The 14737-nt window shown below is 55.3% G+C and overlaps 1 protein-coding gene across 1 annotated transcript; it reads left to right on the top strand.

Annotated features, from left to right (window-relative positions):
* The first annotated feature begins 3519 nt into the window (after positions 1-3519).
* ACP7 (acid phosphatase 7, tartrate resistant (putative)) lies at positions 3520-13711 on the top strand. Its single transcript, XM_060257795.1, has 13 exons — positions 3520-3655; positions 5072-5272; positions 6347-6529; positions 6790-6815; positions 7064-7161; positions 7303-7365; positions 9557-9671; positions 9778-9891; positions 10751-10808; positions 11394-11461; positions 12045-12116; positions 12897-13034; positions 13625-13711. The coding sequence occupies exons 1-13, from the start codon at positions 3547-3549 to the stop codon at positions 13709-13711; spliced, it is 1332 nt and encodes a 443-aa protein (XP_060113778.1). The 5' UTR covers positions 3520-3546.
* Positions 13712-14737: the final 1026 nt, after the last annotated feature.

Below are 14737 nucleotides of genomic sequence, written 5' to 3'. Positions count from 1 at the left end.
CTGCCGAGAGCAGTACTTCTTCCTCCTTCAGCTCCTCCTGGACCATCAGCGCGCTGCTCTTCGCCGCATCCTTAGGGCGGCCGGGGGCTTTCTTGGGTCCTGGGGTGCTCTGTCTGGCCGGCGCCGGAGGGGCTCTTGCCGTCGGTGGTTGGGGGCAGTTGGTAGCGAGGTGATTCAGGTCCCCACACCGGAAGCAGCAGCGGAGTCCCACCGGGACGGCCGCCGCCGGCTTCTTAGCTTTGGGGGGCTCGGTTTTTCCGGGGTTGGTCTTCGGCTGCCCCTTGCCCGACTGGTTCTGGCGCAGCATGGCCACCCTCTTCAGGTTGGTCTCTACTTCGCCCGCCAGCTGAATCCATGCCCGCCAGCTGAATCCATCCCACCAAGGTGTCCGGACTGGCTTGGGTGAGGGCTCGGTCCAGGATGCTAGCGTTCAGCCTGTTGGTGAAGTGTTCGATCTTCATCACCTCGTTCCACCCCCCGAACCCGGGCCGCGTTAGCCTGGAAGTCTGCTGCGTACTCGCGGATGGATCGGGCTCCCTGTTGCATGTTGCGCAGGGCCGCCAGGGCGCGGGTTTCCTGCAGGGGGTCCACATACTGGGTCAGCAGCGCTTGCACGAACGTGTACACGTAGTTTAAGTCGGTGCTGTTGTTTTCACACAGGCTCACGTACCATCGTTTGGCTGCCCCCCTCAGCTTCGAGCCCAGGTAGTCCACCCTGCTGAACTCGTCCGGGAAGGAGTCCCCCCAATAATGCATGAAGCTGTTCGCCTGGATCGCGAAGTAGTTCACCTCCTCTGGGTCCCCATCGAAGGTGGCATCCAGCTCTCGCGCCCTTCCTTGATCCCGCGGTCCCGCCTGGGCTGGAGGGAGGGCGGCCGGGGCTTAGGGGGCTGCGCCTCCGGTGGGGGCTGCTGCCTGGGCCGGTTGGCTCGGGCGGCCTCGGGTCCCCGTCGGTATCAGTGGTGGCCGACGGGTCCCGGTCACCCCCAACGCCCTCCCCAGCTGGGCGGTCAGGGTCTGCATCTCGTCTCGCAGGCCCTTTAGTGCTCCGTCGACCTCTTGGCGCACCATCGACCGGAACATCTCCAAATCCTCGTCGTGCGGGTCCTTCGGCTTCGGTTCTCCCCCCTCAGCCACGCACTCCGCACTCCGGTCATCTCCCTCCGAAGTCTGGGTGACGAGGATGCTGGCCCCCTCCCTTGGCTCGTTGGTGCCCGGGTTGGAAGCCTCGGCCTCAGCCAGTCGAACCCTCCTGGTGTGGTGGGTCATGATCGCTTCCCGGCGGATCGGGGCCTGCTCTATCAATGTGGTAGAGGTCCGCGGTTGATACTGCCGGGGGGTGACCACCAACTGGAACTGTGGAGGGGACGCCGCGGTCCTCCTGGCATCAAGGACGTGCCACGGCGTCTCGGCCCCTTCCACTTCGATCGGGAGTTCTCCGTTATCCGGAGTCTGGTCGGCCATGGCCTTTCAAGTTGCCGGAAAGGTTGAACTCCAAAAAGGGAGTCTTTCAAAATGTCAAGTCGGCTTGATTCAATAACGAGGCTTTGTTGACACAAAGTTACTAGTTTATTGTAATCATGACTGTCGACTACAGCAGAGATTGAAAGACTGGCAATCATACAGTAAGACCAGCATTTAAGGTACACTTCAAAGGGATTCTTGAGGGAGGGGCACTCTATGCAGGGCACATTCACACATTGATGTTACCATTTCGTTCTCAGGGCTGAATTGGCCTTGAGCGCCTATCCTCCTTCCGCACTCTTTTCTGAGAAGTCTCTATAATCTCTTTCCCATATTCCCATTTCAAAGCAACACTACACAACAAAGGACAGGAGGGGGGATGGGAGGAGACAAGCTAGCAGCATTGGAATACAGTATGGCTTTACCCACAATACATCTCTTCTGAACCAAAGTTTGGGTACAGACTTGACTAGAATTAAAGCAGACCTGACATGAGGAAAGGTTGAAGGAGCTGGGGATGGGAGAGGAGGCGGCTGAGAGGTGATAGGATCACCACCTTCAAGTACTTGAAAGGCTGTCCTATAGAGGATGGAGTGGAATTTTTTTCTGTGGCCCCAGAAGGTCAGACCAGAACCAATGGGTTGAAATTAAATCAAAAGAGTTTCCGGCTCAACATTAGGAAGAACTTCCTGACCGTTAGAGCGATTCCTCAGTGGAACAGGCTTCCTCCTCCTTCCTTGGAGGTTTTTCAACAGAGACTAGTTGGCCATTTGACAGCAGTGAAGATCCTGTGAATTTAGGGGGAGGGATTTGTGAGTTTCCTGCATTGTGCGGTTCCTGTGAGAAATGCCAGGACTGAGGCAAACTTTCCCAGCAGGGCGGAGAAGGGTTCTTGCATGCCTGGGGGGGTTGGTCAAATAACCTTTTAAGGTGAGTGGGAGACTGGCAGGAAGACAGATACCACCTTCCTGTCATGCTGTCAGCACTTCTGGGCTTTGGGCCACAGCTCTGTGTGTGTGTGGGAGGGGCGGGGGGGGAATGTTACTAGTGCAGCTAGTCCAGAGAGCAGTGCCTAGAGGCCTTCCCCACCCTGTGTCCTCTCTGGGGTTCATGGGGCTCCATAGTTGTCACCCCAAAGCCTCTCCGCTTTTTGTTGGGATAGTCCTTTAAATTAGAGGCGAGGAGTTTGCATCAAGGAGTGAAAGACCATGGCTTATCAAAAGAAATAAAGTTTACTAGCATAAAACATCAGGAAAAGGTACTTGGGAGTAAAAGAAATAAACATTGCATTCTACATGCCGCGTCTGCATCTGCGTCTTATCTGCTACATGGCTACTTTTACAACTCTTTGTCAAACTGCTTCTCCTACGCAGAGAACTTTGAGACAGGAAGACGGGCAATTCAGCTGGCGTGTGACATCAAAGCTTCTCACACACAAGGTGCCAACTGACCAATACCGTGTTTACATCCCCCCACCCCTTAGGAGAGGCAGTTCCTAATTGGGTTTAAGCTACAATACATCACATCCTCTTTTCTGATAAACAGCAACAGTTAACTCTATAATGTCTGAAATGCTCATAGCTTGCTGTCCAACACTTTTCCACTGAGGAATCGCTCTAACGGTCAGGAAATTCTTCCTAATGTTGAGCTGGAAACTCTTTTGATTTAATTTCAACCCATTGGTTCTGGTCTGGAAACTGAGAGCCAGTTTGGTGTAGTGGTTAAGTGTGCAGACTCTTATCTGGGAGAACTGGGTTTGATTCCCCACTCCTCCACTTGCACCTGCTAGCATGGCCTTGGGTCAGCCATAGCTCTGGTAGAGGTTGTCCTTCAAAGGGCAGCTGCTGTGAGAGCCCTCTCAGCCCCACCTACCTCACAGGGTGCCTGTTGTGGGGGGAGAAGATACAGGAGATTGTAAGCCGCTCTGAGTCTCTGATTCAGAGAGAAGGGCGGGGTATAAATCTGCAGTCTTCTTCTTCTTCCTTCCTCAGCTCCGGTCTCCCTGGCCGATTGCTGCACTCGCACCTGGAACTTCACCAAGCGGCCTGTGGAACGGACTCTGGGTCCAGCCTGGCAGGGACCATGCGGGGGCTATGGGAACTGGCCTGCTTGGTCTACCTGTGGCTTCCTCAACTGCAGTCTGAGGAGTCTTCCAGCGGCCACCCTGAGCAGGTGCACCTGTCCTACCCAGGTGAGTTCCCCCTGTTCACAGACCAGGCTCTGCTGGATTCACTTTCTGAGCGACCGGAACAGACGGAGCTGCCTTAAATTGAATCAGACCATCGCTCTGTTGAAGTCAGTCTTTTGTCGGTTCAGACTGGCAGCAGCGCTCTGGGGTCTCGGGCAGAGAAAGGTCTTTCCCATCCCCTCCTGCCTGGTCCTCTTAACTGGACATGCTGGGGGCGGGGGGTTGCTGGACCTGGGACTTTCTGCATGCCAAGCACAGGCTCTGTCACAGCCACTGCCCCTCCCTAAAGGAAGCCTTGATTCAGGTCCTTGGTTTAACAAGCTCGGTCTTTACTCAGACTGGCAAATGCTCTCCGGGGTCTCAGACTGAGGTCTTTCCAATCACCTCCTGCCTAGTCCTTTGTAAGTGGAAATGCTGGGAATTGAACCTGGCACCTTCTGCATGCCAAGCAGAGGCTCTGCCCACTGAGCCACAGCCCCGCTTCATGGCTCTCCAGGGTCTCAGGCAGAGGTCTTTCCCATCACCTCCTGCCAGGTCCTTCCAACTGGAGATGCCAGGGATTGAACCTGGGACCTTCTGCATGCCAAGCAGAGGCTCTGCCCACTGAGCCACAGCCCCACCTCATGGCTTTCCAGGGTCTCAGGCGGAGGTCTTTCCCATCTCCCCCTTCCTGGTCCTTTTGAACTGGAGATGCCGGGGATTGAACCAGGGACCTTCTGCATGCCAAACAGAGGCTCTACCTCTGAGCCACAGGCCCTCCCTGAGCAGGAATACACATGAAGCTTCTTGACACTGAATCAGACTATTGGTCCATCAAGTACACTATTGTATATTCACATTGGTGACAGCTCTCTGTCTTTCCCTTTTGAACCGGAGATGCCGGGGATTGAATCTGGGACCTTCTGCATGCCAAGCAGAGGCTCTGCCCACTGAGCCACAGCCCCACTTCATGGCTCTCCAGGGTCTCAGTCTGAGGTCTTTCCCATCACCTCCTGCCTGGTCCTTTTAACTGGAGATGCTGGGGATTGAACCTGAGACCTTCTGCATGCCAAGCAGATGCTCCACCACTGAGCCACAGCCCCACTTCTTGGCTCTCCAGCCTCAAATCATAGAGTTTTGCCGCAAAACGAGAGCGTTGCCATGCCACATCCCAAATGTGCTGTCGTCACTTCTGCGCAACATCAGAGTGACGTGTTTCTTTCTAGCAATGCTGCTCTTTGGGGGTGGGATTTCCTCCTACCGGCCAGTTGGCTTGTCGCGTGCAGAAACCCCCCAAAAAGCCAGAGGATCCCCCACTTCCAACTGGGGAAAGGCACCCCTCACTCAAAAAGATGGGCCATTGGCAGCAGACATTCAGGAGCACGCCTGGGTGGGAGGGAACTTTGTGGGATCTTCCTCAGCCGGTGATTCTTCCCACAGGAGATCCCACCTCCATGACTGTCACCTGGACGACTTTTGCCCAAGCGGACTCTTTTGTGCTGTTCGGTCCGGATCCGCAAGCGGCCTTCACCCGCTGGGCCCGAGGGCGTGCCACAAAGTTCGTGGATGGGGGCAAGCTGCAGCGGGCCATGTATATCCACAGAGTCACTTTGACCGGCCTCCTGCCAGGACACCATTACGGTAAGTGGCTGGCTCTTTTGAGCTCTCTCTGGGTTGCATCCTGGAAAGACTTTGGCACTTGCTGAGTCACTCACGTCCCACCCTTTCCGCCTGGGCTGCCCCATGCAGGTCTCTAGCGGTATGTAGAAAAGGCCAACTGGGCTCGATCTGGCCGAGAGATGTGGCAGAAGGAGGAATTCTGCTCCTCACTTGGCCTTCCTCACAGGGCTGTTGTGGGTATCAAAGGAGACTGGGGGATTGGCAGGAAGAAGAAGAAGATGATGATATTGGATTTATATCCCGCCCTCCACTCCGAAGAGTCTCAGAGCAGCTCACAATCTCCTTTACCTTCCTCCCCCACAACAGACACCCTGTGAGGTGGGTGGGGCTGGAGAGGGCTCTCACAGCAGCTGCCCTTTCAAGGACAACCTCTGCCAGAGCTCTGGCTGACCCAAGGCCATTCCAGCAGGTGCAAGTGGAGGAGTGGGGAATCAAACCCGGTTCTCCCAGATAAGAGTCCGCACACTTAACCACTACACCAAACTGGCTGAAGAAGAAACCCTGTCACCTGGGCTGTGCTTAGGAAGGTGGAATCCACATGCCTCGTTCCAGAGGATAGTCCTGTTGCTCTGCCATAGAAGAGCTGGATTCGAGTTCAGCTTGGAAGAAAACAGCCAGATATTTAGGACAGGAACTTTAGAGATGGAAAACTCCCTTTAGCAGCAATCCCCTGAACATTGGGTTGGTCTCTGACCAATCCTGGAGTTGAATTGAGCTGTTCGTCATTTAATTAAATCCATGAGATCTCTGTGGATGCAGATTTGGGACACTGTTTAGGGAAGACGGTTGCCCAGGAGTGGAGAACTCTCTACTGGTAGCCAGCTGAGTGGAAACAGATTTTGGACCTCCTTTGTTGGGGCCCTGGAAGGTCTTGGCCCAGGCGCCGGGCTGCTAATTGATTTGTGCAGCCCAGAGAAGCACCTCTCCTGCCCCCGCTGGCTCAGGCTCATTCAGTTTGGGAGCCAGGAAGGCCAGGCCCGGAGTCCGAGTTTGCAGCTCTGCCACCTTTTGACTTGTTGCTCTCTTTCCTTGCAGCCTACCGCTGTGGAAGCCCCCAGGGCTGGAGCCGCCCCTTCCATTTCCAGGCCTTGCTGAACAGCAGCGACTGGAGCCCCCGCTTCGCCATATTTGGGGACATGGGCATGGAGAACCCCCAGTCCCTGCCTCGCTTGAAGCGCGACACTGAGATGGGCTTGTACGACCTGATCCTGCACGTTGGTATGATCAGAGCCAGGGTGTTCTTTGAGGGGGGTAGGTGGCAAAACTCAGACCGCTTTTCCCTTGGACTTCTGGATCACTCTGTACTTTGGGCAAATGTTTGCACACAAAGTCTCTCTCTCTCTCTCTCTCTCTCTCTCTCTCTCTCTCTCTCTCTCTCTCTCTCTCTCTCACACACACTCACACACACACACACACACACTGCTGCTGCCGCCATTCCCCCTTTTTGTGTCTGACTGTGATCCTTTTTCTCTTGGCAGGAGACTTTGCATATGACCTCCATACGGTAAGAGGTTTTCCCCTCCCTCCATTGGGATCTGGAATTCTGTGCTTTTGAAACGGCAGCAGGATAGTAAGAGTGGAGGATTGCAGGAGTGGATATATTTGGTGAGAGCAGGAGTCAAGGGGTGCCTTTAAGACCAACCGAGTTTTATTGAGAACGTAAGCTTTCGTGCGCTCTCTAAGCGCGCTTCCTCAGACGGGGGGATGCCACCCCCCCAAACCCTCCCTCCTGTCTCCCTGCATGCCTTGCAGAACGACGCCCTTATTGGAGATGACTTCATGCGGAAGATAGAGCCTGTGGCTGCACTGGTGCCGTATATGACCTGCCCAGGGAACCATGAGCAGCAATAGTGAGTCCTCGTGAGGGCTGGATGCAAACAGGGCCCCATGCAGCTGGAGGCGAGAAGGGAGGGGCACTCTGGGCTTGGCCTGAGAGAAGAGACGCGGAGCTGCCTTCCTCTAATTGCCCCCTGACTTACTTCCTTTTCCAGCAACTTCTCCAACTACCGTGCCCGCTTCAGCATGCCCGGGGGCACCGAAGGCCTCTGGTACAGGTGAGTGCCCCCTGGTCTGGAGGAGCCCTCTTGCCTCTGGTTAGCCTGTGTCGCTGTTTTGGCCTCATTTGCAAAATGCCTTCGCCAGAGCAATGTGTGGTTAAGAACATCAGAAGAGCCTTACTGGATCAGACCAGGGAAGGTCCATCGAGTCTAGCATCTTGCCTTCTCACACAGTGGCCTATCAGTTCCCCTGGGGGACCAACCACAGGGCACAGAGGCTGAGGCCTTCATGAGAACATCAGAAGAGCCCTGCTGGATCAGACCAGGGAGGGTCCATCTAGTCCAGCCTCCTGTCTCACACAGGGGCCAACCAGTTCCTCTGGAGGGCCAACAACACGGCAGAGAGGCCGAGGCCTTCCCCTGAGAAGAACCTCAGAAGAGCCCTGCTGGATCAGACCAGGGAGGGTCCATCTAGTCCAGCCTCCTGTCTCACACAGCGGCCAACCAGTTCCTCTGGAGGGCCAACAACACGGCAGAGAGGCCGAGGCCTTCCCCTGAGAAGAACCTCAGAAGAGCCCTGCTGGATCAGACCAGGGAGGGTCCATCTAGTCCAGCTTCCTGTCTCACATAGTGGCCAGCCAGTTCCTCTGGAGGGCCAACAACAGGGCAGAGAGGTCGAGGTCTTCCCCTGAGAATCTCAGAAGAGCCCTGGTGGGTCAGACCAGGGAGGGTCCATCTAGTCCAGCCTCCTGCCTCACACAGTAGCCAGCCAGTTCCTCTGGAGGAACAACAACAGGGCAGAGAGGCCGAGGCCTTCCCCTGAGAAGAACATCAGAAGAGCCCTGCTGGGTCAGACCAGGGAGGGTCCATCTAGTCCAGCCTCCTGTCTCACACAGTAGCCAGCCAGTTCCTCTGGAGGGCCAACAACAGGGCAGAGAGGCTGAGGCCTTCCCCTGAGAAGAACATCAGAAGAGCCCTGCTGGGTCAGACCAGGGAGGGTCCATCTAGTCCAGCCTCCTGCCTCACACAGTAGCCAGCCAGTTCCTCTGGAGGGCCAACAACAGGGCAGAGAGGCTGAGGCCTTCCTCTGAGAAGAACATCAGAACAGCCCTGCTGGGTCAGACCAGGGAGGGTCCATCTAGTCCAGCCTCCTGTCTCACATAGTGGCCAGCCAGTTCCTCTGGAGGGCCAACAACAGGGCAGAGAGGCTGAGGCCTTCCCCTGAGGAGAACCTCAGAAGAGCCCTGCTGGATCAGACCAGGGAGGGTCCATCTAGTCCAGCCTCCTGTCTCACACAGTGGCCAACCAGTTCCTCTGGAGGGCCAACAACAGGGCAGAGAGGCCGAGGTGTTCCCCTGAGAAGAACCTCAGAAGAGCCCTGCTGGATCAGACCAGGGAGGGTCCATCTAATCCAGCCTCCTGTCTCACATAGTGGCCAGCCAGTTCCTCTGGAGGGCCAACAACAGGGCAGAGAGGCTGAGGCCTTCCCCTGAGAAGAACCTCAGAAGAGCCCTGCTGGATCAGACCAGGGAGGGTCCATCTAGTCCAGCCTCCTGTCTCACACAGTGGCCAACCAGTTCCTCTGGAGGGCCAACAACAGGGCAGAGAGGCCGAGGCCTTCCCCTGAGAAGAACCTCAGAAGAGCCCTGCTGGATCAGACCAGGGAGGGTCCATCTAGTCCAGCTTCCTGTCTCACACAGTGGCCAGCCAGTTCCTCTGGAGGGCCAACAACAGGGCAGAGAGGCTGAGGCCTTCCCCTGAGAAGAACATCAGAAGAGCCCTGCTGGGTCAGACCAGGGAGGGTCCATCTAGTCCAGCCTCCTGTCTCACACAGGGGCCAACCAGTTCCTCTGGAGGGCCAGCAACAGGGCAGAGAGGCTGAGGCCTTCCCCTGAGGAGAACCTCAGAGGAGCCCTGCTGGATCAGACCAGGGAGGGTCCATCTAGTCCAGCCTCCTGTCTCACACAGAGGCCAGCCAGTTCCTCTGGAGGGCCAACAACAGGGCAGAGAGGCCGAGGCCTTCCCCTGGTTTTGCCTCCTGGCTCTGAGATTGAGAGGCTTAGAGCCTCTGAACGTGGTTACCCTCTTGGTTCTCTGTAGCCTTTTTATTGGTGTAAGCTGGTCAGGTGGTTGGTGTAGATCGATTCGGTACAAGGCAGCTTCACGGGTGGGTGTCTCGATTTCCCTTCCTGCTGCTCGTTCAGTTTCTACCCGCAGCTCACCCCCGGCCCCCTTCTCTGCCTCCCAGCTGGGATGTGGGCCCTGCTCACATCATCTCCTTTTCCACGGAGGTGTACTTCTACCTGGTGTACGGACCGCATCTGGTGGTGGAGCAGTTCCAGTGGCTGGTGAAAGATCTGCAGGTGAGGACTGGTTCGGGGGGGGGTGTATGTTGGGGGGTTGGTTTCCGGATGGGAAGGGGTTGTCTCATCTGCTGTCTCATCCGACTCCCTTTCTCTCTTCCGGCAGGCGGCAAGCCAGCCTGAAAGGCGCAAGGAACACCCCTGGATCATCACCATGGGACACCGGCCCATGTACTGCTCCAACAACGACCAGGACGATTGCACCCTGCACGAGAGCATTGTGAGTGAGAGGAGGGGAGCGGGCTGGCTCAGGGTCTTCCACACTGAAAGAACAAAATGCCTGCACCGAGCTGCAACGCATTCATTTGCAGAATAATCTGTGCCAAACATGCCAGTTGGGTGCAGTGGTTAGCAGCGCAGGCTCTTAATTTGGGAGAACCGGGTTTGATTCCTCACTCCTCCACATACCCCTGTTCGTGTGACCTTAAGTCAGCCACAAGTTCTCTCAGAGGTGTCCTGCTCAAGAACAGTCCTCTCAGAGCTCTCTCAGCCCCACCTGCCTCACAGGGTGTCTCTTGTGGGGAGAGGAAAGGAAGGAGATTGGAAGCCGCTCTGAGACTCCGAGTGAAGGGTGGGGGATAAATCCAATGTCTTCCTCCTTCCTCTTCTTCCTCTTCCTCTTTGTTAACATTCATTGGAATCGCTTTGCTTCAGCCGGTTGGGTTGAGTTGACAAGAAAGGTGTTCTACCTTTTTAAGAAGGGGGGGAACATACTTTAAATGCTGAGATTCGTGGGAAAGTGAATTCTGCGTCCTATCCCAGAATCTGCAGTTGTGATATATTGATTTATTTACTTTATTTCTATCCTGCCTTTCATCCCTATGGGGACCTAAAGCCACTTACGTTCTCCGCCTTTCCTCCATTTTATCCTCACAACGTCCCTGTGAGGTAGGCTGGGGTGAGAGTATGTGACCCGCCCATGTTCACCCAGGGAGCTTCCAGGGAACAAGTAGGGATTCGAACCTGTGTCTCCCAGATCCTAGCCAAACGCTCTAACAATAGCCTTAAGGGAGGGGTGGGAGGAGAAGAACACAGTTGTCAGGAAGTGTTGTCTGTTCTTTTCCATCACCCCTCTCTAGATTCGTAAAGGGTTTGACCCACACAGATATGGCCTGGAGGACTTATTCTATAAATACGGTACGTTTTCAGGCTGCTGTAAGAGTTTCACTGCTTCAGAAGAATACTTGCTGTCTCTAGCTTGGCCTTCATGAACCCTTCCCTCCTTCCCTCCTTCCCCCCTTCCTTCCCCCCTTCCTTCCCCCCTTCCTCCCTTCCTTCCTCCCTTCCTTCCTTCCTTCCTTCCTTCCTTCCTTCCTTCCTTCCTTCCTTCCTTCCTTCCTTCCTTCCTTCCTTCCTTCCTTCCTTCCTTCCTTCCCTCGAACAGATCAAGAACCAGCTCTCCTACAGGCAATCACTGCAGCTAAATACTCAGCAACTGCTAAGGTAGCTTCTCCAGTCTTCATCTGCAAAGAAAAACTGGATTTCTTTTTGAGACGGGAGAGGCACTATCTGACATATTAAGAAGGAGGACAGATACCTTTCTCTCAAATCAGACCAGATTCCACACTCCAATAAAATACCTCCTGAACGCTCAGATCCACGTGTGCAAACTCTGTCCAAGTGTGCTCTGCTTTCGAATTGGCCTTCCAGCGTAGCCAAAGGAACCGAATTTCCCCAAGGGAGCCCCAAGTGCTTCCCCGTAATGCCTTCTCTCCCTGCTAGGGGTCGACCTGGAGCTGTGGGCCCACGAACACTCCTATGAGAGGCTCTGGCCTGTCTACGACTACAAGGTGATTTCACGCCTGAAGGGGATTGCCCGAGCATCCAGGGAGGGGCTTGGCAGGGTCTCCCTCAGGCAGGGCGGCCCCTTCAATGGCTCTTGGAATGTGTGGAAGCTGCAGGGACTGGCTGGGGTGGGATTGCCCATTTCAGGTTCTGCTAGCTGATAAGAGCAAGTGAGTGGCCCTGATCCACAGGCCGCTCTTCAGCTGTGCGAGGGCCTGGTCAGCCTCGGGACAATGGGCCACGAGTGGCGGGGTGGTGGTGGTGGTCCTGTGTTGTCTCCCCCTCCTATACCCTTCTGCCTTTGAGGGTATTCCTGTCCGTTAGGGTTGCCAGCCTCCAGGTGCTGGTGGATAATCTTCCGGGGTTACAATTTATATCCAGACTACAGAGATCAGTTCCCCTGGAGAAAACGACCCCTTTGGAAGGTGGACTCTGCGACATTAACACCTCAATGAGGTCCCTCACAAACCCCGCCCCCAAAGGCTCCTCCCCCCAAAGGCTCCACCCCTCCAATCCCCAGGCGTTTCCCAGCATCCCTCCCATCTCCGTGTCCCTCTCAAGAGACCTTCTCCTTCCTTCTGTGTCCAGGTTTATAACGGCAGCACTGAGGCCCCGTATACGAATCCTGGCGCCCCCGTCCATATTATCACCGGGTCAGCCGTAAGTGAGAGGTTTTATTTTAATAAATTTATGTGAAGTATTGATTAACTGCCTTTCTGCCTTGTGGAACTCGAGGCGGTTTACGATATAAACAAAACATAAACATCCCTAAAAAGTCATCATTTGAAAACTCCAGTAAGGACTTGCCAGTACATAAAAAAAAAAAACTAAATAAAGTCAACAAAAGGCAAAGGTAGTCCCCTATGCAAGCACCAGTCATTCCCGACTCTGAGGTGACGTTGCATAATGATGTTTTCACGGCAGACTTTTTACGGGGTGGTTTGCCATTGCCTTCCCCAGTCCTCTACACTTTCCCCCCAGCAAGCTGGGGACTCATTTGACCGACTTTGGAAGGATGGAATGCTGAGTCAACCTAGAGCCGGCTACCTGAACCCAGCTTCCGCCGGGGATCAAACTCAGGTCGTGAGCAGAAAGCTTGGACTGCAGTACTGCAGCTTTACCACTCTGTGCCACAGGGCTCTTATAAATAAAGTCAAAGGCCGCTCTAAATAAAACTGTTTTCAAGGATGGGTGGGGTTCTTTGGGCATAAAGTTTCCCTTTCTTTGACATGTCAAGTAGCGTGAGAGCGCCTCTGAGCATACACAGAGTTCCTTTCCTTCACTGCAACTAGCATCCACATACTGGAGACTAACAGGGGGTGAGGGGCCCTGCCTCAGTTTCTCAAGTGGAAAGAACAGGAAGTTGGGGTGAGGGGTAGCTGCTCAGAAGCTCTCTGGGAGGTTGCATGGCCTCTGAATCCCTCCCCTCTCCCCCCACAGGGCTGTCGAGAGCGGCTGGACCCCTTTGTCCCAAAGCCGCGAGAATGGAGCGCAGTGCGGATTGAGGATTACGGATTCACCCGCATGCAGGTCTTCAATCGCACCCACCTCTGGTTGGAACAAGTGTCGGACGACCAGGTAGGAGCCGGTTCTGTTCACGGTGAGGCTGACGGCACGGCTTTCGCATTTGGCACATCTCAGCTTCTGTTGCGTCTGCTTTCGAAAGAGCCCAGTCCGTCGCTGGGCGTTTGGAGCACAGGAGACCGTCAGTGGCTGGATCCTCCCCATCCTGCAGAACTTGCGGGTGGGCGGTTTTGGGTCCAAGTTCTGGATCTCAGCCACTGGAATTTGCTCCAGAGATCCTTACATATGTTAAGTGCTGTCAAGTGGTAACTAACTTATGGCCACCCCAGCGAGGGGCTTCCAAGGCAAGGGAGAAGCGGAGGTGGTCGGCCCTTGCCTTCCTCTGCAGAGCCTTCCTTGGTGGTCTCCCAAGTACCAAACCTGCAGAGCTTCTGAGATCTGATGAGACTGGGCAACGCCATGGCTTCCTTCCCTCCTTCCAGGTTCCCTCCCAAGATACTAGTTTGAGATTGCTAGAAAAATCTCTATTCGTGAATTGCCTTTAGTACCCCAGATACAAAGCACTTGGGCAAAAGAGGCTCCTGCCGGGTATCGTGTGTCATTGAGGGGTTTCCCTAAACCTACATTCTCTGTTTGCCTTTCAGAACGGGACGGTGGTGGATGGGATTTGGCTGATCAAGGAGCAACACGGCCCAGAAGCGTGGCACGAATCCTCCCCGCCCCTTTCCTGATCCACTCAACTCGGGTGACTTTTGAGGTCAAACTGAGCAGAAGAGGATGCGGCTTGGCTTCTCTCCCGTGGTCCTCCTCCCTTCTCTAGCAATTGGAACCCTGTGGAGACGCCTGTGGGATTTGGCAGTGCTGCTGTCTAAGGAAAGAGGACTGAGAAAACGCCACCCCCACCAGTTCCCTTAACGGAAGCCATGTTGCATCAGGCCAGTGGCCCATCCAGCCCAACATTTTGTGTGTCACACAGTGGCCGAAACCCAGGTGCCATCAAGAGGTCCACGAACAGGGCCAGAACTCCAGCCCTCTGTGGCCCCCAAACACCAAGAATACCTCCCCCCCCCCCCCAGTGTTGCTGCCCCATCAGCCCTCCAAGCACTCAGTGTGTTCAAATGCCCAGCCGGGAGTCAGACTGTGGCCCCAAAGAATCCTTGTTGGCCCTCTCCTGAGCACAGTGTCCTTTGTCTCAGGCCCATGAGAATGTCCTCCAGGCTCCTTCGTGGGGCAAAGGTGTTTCAAAGCGGCCTGAAGCCCTAAAAGAGCAGCACTGGGGAAGTGCCCGCCCGGCCTCCTTCATGGAGCATCTCCAAAACAGGTGAGGCTCTTCTGCTCCCAGAGTGGACCTCCCTCTGCAAGGTGGCCTTGGCGTTCACGCTGGAGACTTTTTGGTCCCTGTGACGGAACCAGCCCGATTCTGCCTTCAGACCCGGTCCCGTCAACTCCCTTTTGAGTTGCCAACGCCTGAAGGGAGCTTATCTTCTTCCCGCCCACTAGGGCATGCTGCCACCACCTGCTCAATTGAGGGGTTCCTGACCGAGAGGACCAGGACTCCCAACCCCCCTTCCTGTCAGTTCTGTCGCCTTAAGGTCCTCTGCCAACCCAGCCCCAGGTTAACACAGAGACCACAGTCCTCCTTTGGGAGACCCCTGGAGGATTGGCACCCTCGCCAACGGCATGCCTTCCCCCTTTCCTGGACTCCCCTCTAGCAGCAGCGTGGTCTAAGGCGGTTGGGGAACCTTGGTGGTACAGAG

This window comes from Heteronotia binoei, chromosome 17 (assembly GCF_032191835.1).
Source record: "Heteronotia binoei isolate CCM8104 ecotype False Entrance Well chromosome 17, APGP_CSIRO_Hbin_v1, whole genome shotgun sequence".
NCBI classification, from domain to species: Eukaryota; Metazoa; Chordata; class Lepidosauria; order Squamata; family Gekkonidae; genus Heteronotia; species Heteronotia binoei.
The sequence above is the reverse complement of the archived record's forward strand: the minus strand, read 5'-3'. Positions and strand labels throughout refer to the sequence as shown.

Bases quoted from the DNA above. Each gene is read 5' to 3' on its own strand.
- ACP7 (XM_060257795.1), top strand. From the start codon at position 3,547: ATGCGGGGGCTATGGGAACTGGCCTGCTTGGTCTACCTGTGGCTTCCT. The intron at 7,366-9,556 runs GTGAGTGCCCCC...TCTGCCTCCCAG, and splicing joins ACCGAAGGCCTCTGGTACAG to CTGGGATGTGGGCCCTGCTC. The intron at 13,035-13,624 runs GTAGGAGCCGGT...TTTGCCTTTCAG, and splicing joins AACAAGTGTCGGACGACCAG to AACGGGACGGTGGTGGATGG.